Raw genomic sequence first — 8,093 nt, 5'->3', positions numbered from 1 at the left:
TTTCTTACCAAGGTCTTTGGGTGATAAAAAGTGCCTGAAGAGATGACTATTTTCTGGACACAGTGGCCCAAGGAGGACAGGACATAGGCAGGCAGACACAGTGCCCTGTGCCTCAAGACACCTGTTTATTGGGGACACAACTCTGCGACAGGGATGACAGAAATCGTACCAAAAATAGCAACGTCTACAGGGCCCCTGGAGGGGCTAGAAGGGTACAGTGCCCCCACCCCCACCCATTGTACAAAAATAAACTCTCACGCCTATGGACCAGCAAAGACTGGCAAAGCTGCCCCTCACCAGGAACACTCCTGCCAGCCCTGGGACCCCGTTCTTTGATCCTCACCCCTGCCACTTCTAAGGCACTGTGACTCTCTTGGGCTGGGTGGGTATCGCCCACCCACCCTCCTAACGCCCTCTGCCCCCTCCACCTCTGGTCCGCCCGGGGCTGGGAATATGGGTCCCACGCTGCCCCCTGCTGGCTGCTCTACCCAACTACCTCTAGCGCAGCCCCGCTCCTGCGGGGTAAACTCACTAAGCTAACAGCCCGTAAGAGGGCTCCCTACCTTTCTTGTCCCCCCAGCCCAGGCTCTCCTGAACGCAACAGCCCGGGGCCCTCCTCCCCTTCCTGCGGAGGACTGGGAGGGGTCTCTCCGGACGGTGCTCGGGCATAGGGCGGGGATGCATCGGCCTGGGGCGGCCTTCGGCCCCGAGCCCTGCGGCTGTGGTGCACTTGCAGGTGCAAGGCCATGAGCTCGGGGGCTCCAGTGGCGAAGGGACAGAAGAGGCATCGGTGGAGGGCACCCCCCGGCCCAGCCTCGCCTCCCGGCCCTGCCCGCAGGGACAGGTCGAGGGGTTCGGCCTCACCGCCTCGCCCGTTGCGCAGGGTCCTCCCGGGGCTGGCGGGCTTCCGACGGGACCCCGACGCGGCGCCGCTCGAGGGAGGCCGGGAGCTCGCTGTGCCCTCCACCCAGGTCGCAGGCTGCGCAGCCGGTTTGGCTCCCGACGACTGGGTTGCACCCCGCTGGGAAGGGGGTGGCGGCTCTGGAGGAGGCCCGGGGCCTGCCCCGCTCTTCTGCTCCCGGTGGTGGCGCTGCAGGTGATACTTGAGCGACCCGGACTGGGTGCCCGCGTAGTCGCAGTGCGGACACTTGTAGGGGCGCTCTCCTGGAGGGCGGGGGGTGCGATAGGGCCCGAGTCACAATTACTGCCAGCCCTAACCCGCAATTCACTCCGCGTACAGACCTCCGGGCCAGGAGGAAAACCGCGCCTCTCCCACCCCTCTCGTTTAATTAAGAGGCGTTTCCTAACGATCTCATCTGGACAACCCGAAGGCTGCCGAATGTCATCTCCCGGCGTTTCCCATAGCCCTCTCACCCCCCTTCCTGCCCTCCAGTCCCCTCCCCACCCCGGAGGCTGCCCCCCTCACCTGTGTGCACTCGCAGGTGCACTTTGAGGTGATGCGCTGAGCGGAATGATTTTCCACAAAAGGGGCAGTCCTTGCCGCTGGCCCCCCGGCCCCCTTCAGGCCGGGCCCCTCCAACTAAGAGCCCATTCTCTTCTGCAATACACACATTAAAAGAAGTCAGAGGGACCCTTTGCCCTAACCCTATTAGGGCCATGTGTCCCCATACCCACCCACAGGATTGCTTCCCCTCCCAGCCCGGAAGGAAACAGAATGTTTGCAGGAACCTGAGAGGTCTGATTTGCTGTGAGTGGACATGTACCCTCAAAAGGTTGTAAAGTCTCCAGGGGAGGAAAATTGAGAAATAAGAAAATTCTTAAAAATAAGAAATAAGAAACTGCCCTCCTGTCCCCTCCTTTTTAAAAAGGAGGGGACAGGAGGGCAGTGGTGGCGTCAGAGTGCACCCAGGATGCCGAAATCCTCAGAGAAAGGAGACCCTTACGTACCCTGCGTGGCGCTGGACCTCGCCGGGGCCCCCGCAGCAGTCGCAGAGTTCCCTGGGCCCTCGCCTGGGCGTGGGGGCAGTGAAGCCAGAGGGCCCACCGCCCTGCTCCGGGCCCAGGTCTCTTCCTCTGCCTCCACCACCTCCTCTTCCTCGTCTGGCTCCTCCGCGCGGTGCCGGCGACCCCGGCCTGGGAGAGCAGAGGGCAGTGGGCGGAAGCCTCCAAAGCTGCGGCCAGCCCCAGGCTCAGCGCCCTCACCATTGGGCCGGGCCTCGCCGGCTCGCAGACTCAGGTATCCCAGGAGGCTCGGCGGCTCACGGCGCTCAGCCGGGGTGGGCGCCGGGGCCAAGAGGAGCGCGGGGCCCAGAGGCTCATAGGCCAGCAGGCCCAGATCAGGAGGCTGGGGGGCCCGGGCAGGCCCAGAACCAGGCCCCGGGGCACGCAGTGGGCCCAGCTTGCTGGCGTGCACCTTCATGTGGTTCTTAAGGAACCAGGGCTCCTTGAAGCAGCGGCCACAAACAGGACATGCATGATCGAAGGAGGCCTTATGCTTGCGCATGTGGCCCTTGAGAAACCAGGACTGCGTAAAGCTCTGGCCACACACTTGACAGCGGAACTCCGGAGGCGCGGGGGGCTCCTCGGGAGCAGCAGGCGCGGAGACGGGGGTTGCCTCACGTTCAGGCTCCGGCTCGGGCTCAGGGACGGATCTGGGTTCAGGCTGGGGTGGAGGCTGAGGCTGGGGTGCAGCCGAGGTTGCCGCCAGGGGCCGCTCAGGAGCTCCGTGGGCCGTCAGGCTGTGGTGCAGCAGCTCCTCCTCCTGGCTGGAGCCGAAACTGCACAGGCCGCACTTCCAGGGCCTGTGCAGAATGTGCAGGTGGCGTTCGCGCTCCGCCGCGGTGCGAAACTTGCCTTTGCAGAAGGGGCAACGGAAGGCGGACGACGAAGGAGCCTGGGACCGCGCCAGGCCCTCAGTGGCAGGGGTGGCCTGCAGGCCCCCTGAGCTCCGGGGTCTCCCCAGCCGCGCTTCCCGCAGTAGCGCGCGCTCCTCCAACTCCAGCAACAGGCGCGCGGCGGGGCTTCGCGGGCGCTCAGGCTGGTGCGTGCGCAGGTGCGAGCGCAGCAGGGCCCGCTGCGCAGCACGGTGGCCGCAGTGCGGGCACTGGAAGGCCTGGGCGCCTGGGTGCGCCCGTAGGTGCAAAGCCAGGATAGAGTTGAAGCGGAAGCGCTTCCCGCATACAGGGCAGGGGAAGCGCCGTTCGCCTGTGCGACTCTCAGACCAGCCCACTGCTCCCATCCCCGGAGACCCGGCGCTTACGCCTGGCCCGTTGGAGTAGCGCTGCAGATCCAGTTCGCCGTCGAAGGCCGGTGGCGACGGCGCTAGGTGGCCGCCCGGGGCGCGGGGACGTGAGCCCTGTGGAGAAAGATGTGAGTAGAGCAAAAGGTGGAGAAGGGAGAGCTGTGGGGAAAGCAAGGGCATGGAGAGCCAGAGGAACCCGAGGGAGGGTGGGTCAGGGCCTGAACCACGAACACCGGGTGCCCCTCCCACTCACCTTGGGGAGGCTGGGGGATGAATGGGAATTGAGCTGTTAGGGCCACGAAAACAACTTCTGATAATGGGAGGCCAGACAGAGAAAGAGAGGTAGGGAGGGGAGGAAGTATAGTTGCTGGTACTCATAGGTTCAGGCCAGAGCTTCACTCACCTCCATGGACCCCCTTCACATTCTTTGGTTCTGAGGAGTGCAGGGAAGAGGAGGAGGAAAAGCTGCTAGTGAAGGCAACAGGTGCTGAAGAGCTAAAGCAAGAGAGACAGATTTGGAGGAAGAGGTGAGCCCTGATTTTCAGCAGTGGGAAGAGTCACCCCGAACCCCAGACTCTTAGCACTCTGAAACCTATCCCTTCTCCTTCCTTCCATCCTGAGACAGGAGGGGGCTGCTGTCTTCAAAACTTGTACTTCTTTATTTGCCCTCAAGTCTCCCTGATAACCCAGATTTCTTCCCCCAAATTATTCATATTAAATGCCTTGTCCAGAACAACCACTACCACCACCAAGTCGCCCCCCCAACTTCCTCTCCACCCTCGTGGTGGAGAAGACCATCACAGTATACCCTTCTCTCATTTAGGTTGGGCTGTGCAGCTTGAAGAGCAAATGGGGTGGGCTTGCCATGCTCCCCAGTTATCCAAGTGGGACCAGTTGCTCTCAGACCGCTAACTGACCAGCCAGCCAAACATTCTTCCAGGCTCCATAGTTCTTCCTTCTGCCTTTACCCTGTCTTTCTGTCTTTCCCCCTCTTTCTTCCTCCCTCCGCCTGGATTCCTGATCCATTCATTTCCATTCATTACAGAGACTCATTCATGCATGGGAGAGAAACACCTCCCAGCAGCAGAGAGTCTGGAGACAGACAGAGGGGGAGGGGCATGAAGGGGGAGAGAGCCAGAGGGAGAGGGAATGAAGAGAGTTGGGGGAGGAGTGGAAGTTAAGGGGCGCTGCTGGCTTTGGGAAGGGGTTAAAAACTGCAAATACCGGATAGGATTCATTCCCTTGTTTCAAACCTTGGAGCCTGCAGTTTGATGGGGCATCTCAGCCCCTTTGTCCAGGGCTGTTCCAAAGCAGGCTTTCCTCCTCTCTGCAGGGGAGAGGCTCCCTCACACAAGAGGAGGATTACACAGGCTCTGAGCTCAAGAGGCTGGAGTGAGGGACGGGGGGCGGGGCTGGGCCATCTGCACAGATAGGGGCTCAGCACATACTCTGAGCTGGAAAGGGTTAAAGTTCTCCAGGCTAAAATTCTCTGGGCCTGGGATGTACAGAGCTCCAGTTCTGAGGATGAAGAGCAGTGAGAGGAAGAGGACTTGGTGGCCAGTGGGAGGGGGGGGGGGGCGGAATCTCCTGATTCTAAGCTGCAGAGGAGGTTAGCATTAGGACTTAGGAGCAACCCCAGAATTAAGATTCATGGAAATAGGCCTAGGAGAATGGACCAGAAATCATCCAGTCTACCTTTCTTACTTACATACAGAATTGTATCTGGTCAAGGCTAGACAAATGTGGGCCTACCCTTTTTTTTTTTTTTTTTTATTGCCTGAGACAAAGAATATTTGAGATATAAAGAACTTCCTTACAATAGGCATTGTGAAACTGAAATCGGTTACTGAGAAAGAAAAGGACTCAGCATTACTTTGCTTAAGGATCTTTAATAGAAGAGAACTGAGCCAGGAGTCAGCCCTGCAACGAGAAAAGGCTCTGGAGATCCAAGGCTTCTTTAATTTTTGACATTTAGTAGATAGGATAAGACTCTATGAAGGGGCAGGTACCTGTTACATTTGGAATCTGCATTATGGGAATTTTATTAAGAGATTAATTAACAAAATGTCTTTGTCCAAGGATCAGTAAACAACCTCCAGCACCACTTTTAATATCTGTATTTCTGTAGCTCCAAATTAAGGCATCCACCCTCACTTTCTGGATCCTCCAAATAAGCCCCTTTACTGAGACCAAGAGCCTAGCCAAGTTCGCTGAGTAGTATAATGAAAGGTGAATTAGAGTACGACTGAGGGCTGCAAGACTACTGTGGGCCCAGTCAGACCATTAATAGCCCCTGCAATCCTCAGTAAATCACTTAACCTCCTGGTTTACTCATCTGTAAAATAAGAGGGTTGGACTAATTTATACTGATGGTCCCTTCCAGTTCAAAAGTTTTGTGGTTCTGAGTCACAGGACTCTTCTGGACCCCAGAGAGATGCTGAAACAAATGGTCATTCCTTCAGTACCATGGAGAGTGCAGTGGGCTACCAGAGGAGCCACTTTGGCCACCTCCGTACCATAGAGCAATGAAGTACTAGAGGGGCCACATTTGCCATTTTAGCACCACAGATAAGGCACTGAGAAAAGCCAGAGGATTTGTAAAAATTCCTATCTGGAAACCATAGAGGGGGAAAAAAAATAGTGGTACCAGAGGGATTATTTTGGCCTTTTGGATGTCACTGAAAATAGACAGATATAATAGAAAATAGATGTAACTAGAAGAATTTTAATTAGCTATAAGGAGTGTTCTGACAGTTACAGTTTGTACATCCTGGAATGAGTTACTGAGGCATCGTATTTGGGTCCATCACATTCTGTTGCTCTCCTGGGGATTCCCGGAACATCCTGGTGTACAGCCAATCTGGTATATTCAGAGGAAGCAGATGGTGGGGGAGGAGGGGGGAGGCTGGGAATACTGCATGGTCATAGCTGACTAACCTATGGGCACATACTCTGATTCTGAGAAGATTCTAGGGCCCCTAAAACTGCCTATACGATAGTAAACAAAATACCTCACGGGAGGCTGACCTCATACCCAAGGCAAGTAGAGTAGGAATTGGGCAAAAGCTTCCTCCCCCAAAACAAAACAAAAACAAAAAACCTGCTTTGCACATAGCAGTTTCCAAGATGGAAATCCAGTGATATACAAGAAGGCCCAAATTGAAGCTGAATTCCCAAGAAGGGAAAGTTTCCCCAGAGGGTGGCCTCAAATCAACAAAACCACTGAGACCCTCCTAGGCCCAGTCAAGATCTCCTGAATCATCTCCTCACCAAATGGGGTCCCAAGAACCTGATCCCATGAGTTTTTCTCAATAGGAGAAAGCACTGACAGAGCCCCAGATTTTATGAACTGACTTGGGACCTAGATTATGCATGTATTGCCTGTGGGCAATAGTCAGAGTTTTCTATAGTCATGCCAATTTCTATAGTCAGGCCTAAACACCATCCATGACACTTAGCCAGACAGTAGCACTGACCTACTTTCCACCCCCACAGGGAATCAAGGGTTATCTTACCCTTATTTGGGTTCTATAGGGATACAGGGCCAGGGATAGGGATCCAAAATCTTTCGAAAGCAACAGGCCAATTCCTTTTATGTGCTAGGAGAGCTGGTGTGGACCATCAAACCTTACTGAGTAGGGAAGGATGGAAGGGTTGGTGAGAAGACTCTTAGAAACAACTGGGACAAGTACATAGAAGCATCTGCTGACTGGAGGACCATGAAGATGGTCCCTCAAGCTTTGTGGTTCAAAAGTTTTTAGGGTCAAAGTGTAAGGGGCAAGTGTTCAGGACTTGAAGTATATTTGTGACTAGGTCTCCACCTCTGGTCATTTCTAATATTGTACTTGATGTTTTTCCCTCTGAGAATCCTTATACCTTCCAAGTCCCCTAACAATCGATTAACGCTGCACTAGATAGAGTTAAAAGGAAACTCCTTAGGTGGTCTAGAGTCAAGACCACCTTTATTACACAGACATGCCAGTAGTTCACTTTTATGGTCTCCTCTCCATGGCCCTCTGAACCTCATTGCTCAGGTGGCTCCCCCAAACTGACCCCACAGCATAGCTTGCCCACCTTTTAGATTGAGTTCTTGGGAAAGACTCCTTCCCTCCATCCTCACTGCCCTGAGTTGGGGTTACAGACCTCAGTCATGGGTTTCAAATGTACAGCATGAGGTGAGAGGAAGGTACACCTGCTCACCTACAGCCACCCCACCATGGAGAATCTTATCCCAGGGGCATGTCCCAACTTGACCCCTCTTCTGAAAGTTCTGGAACACCTGGATTTGGGGGAGGGGGCATGTAGCCAGCCCTAAGCCCCTTTAGCTGGAGCTGACCCTAGAAAGGTCAGAGTCTTGGCACCCATATGAACCTCAGTTCTCAGATTAGGGGGTGGGGAGTGGGTAGGAGAGCCTCTGGGAAAATCTCCCTCCCAGAAGTAGATTGGCAAGTAGGGCAAGACCTTTCATCCTGTGCAAGAGGTTCTTCCAGCAGCACCCCAGACCCCTCCCGGGGAAGATAAACCAGAAGGATGATGGGGGACAGGGTCGGGAGACTGGGAGGCCAGGGCTCAGCTACCCGGGCCGGGAGAACAAAAGCTGAGTTGCAGCCGCCTCCGCCGCTGCCGCCGGCCGAGCTCTTTGTGACACTTTGTTTGGGACGCAGAGAGGGAAGCACCCCCCATCCTCTCCCCTCCCCCACCCCCCGCTCCCGGAGAGTTTGGGTCCCTTCCCCCTCCTCCATCAGCCCTACCTGGGCCGGGGGGCACTCATCCACTCTGGCTCCCAGCTCTGCCGCCCCGCACCCCCAGGCCCCTCGCGCCCTGCCTTCGGGCCCCTACAAAGACGCCCGCCCCCCCGCCCCCGCTGGCCTTTCCCCTTTGGTGTCCGCTT

At 56.1% G+C, this 8,093-nt stretch overlaps 1 protein-coding gene across 6 annotated transcripts in view; it reads right to left on the bottom strand.

Moving 5' to 3' along the window:
• Nucleotides 1-86: 86 nt before the first annotated feature.
• ZNF219 (zinc finger protein 219) overlaps nucleotides 87-8,093 on the bottom strand; it is a 14,632-nt gene continuing 6,625 nt past the window's right edge. Inside the window, exons 2-6 of one of the 6 annotated variants that reach the window (XM_027083686.1) lie at nucleotides 3,606-3,697; nucleotides 3,221-3,316; nucleotides 1,909-2,814; nucleotides 1,427-1,558; nucleotides 91-1,164 (exon numbers count right to left, since the gene is read on the bottom strand). In XM_027083686.1, coding sequence (XP_026939487.1) covers nucleotides 560-1,164; nucleotides 1,427-1,558; nucleotides 1,909-2,814; nucleotides 3,221-3,316; nucleotides 3,606-3,697 — 1,831 coding nt within the window. In that variant the 3' untranslated portion in view covers nucleotides 91-559. Of the gene's footprint in view, nucleotides 1,165-1,426; nucleotides 1,559-1,908; nucleotides 7,878-8,093 lie in introns of those variants that run through there. The other 5 variants (XM_027083684.1, XM_027083683.1, XM_027083685.1 and 2 more) reach the window with 5 other exon arrangements.

The sequence above is a fragment of the Aethalodelphis obliquidens genome, unplaced genomic scaffold, assembly GCF_003676395.1.
Source record: "Aethalodelphis obliquidens isolate GAN/ISIS:26980383/991018 unplaced genomic scaffold, ASM367639v1 scaffold51, whole genome shotgun sequence".
Lineage (NCBI taxonomy): Eukaryota > Metazoa > Chordata > Mammalia > Artiodactyla > Delphinidae > Aethalodelphis > Aethalodelphis obliquidens.
Note: the sequence above shows the minus strand (reverse complement) of the source record. Positions and strands in the feature narration are given on the sequence as shown.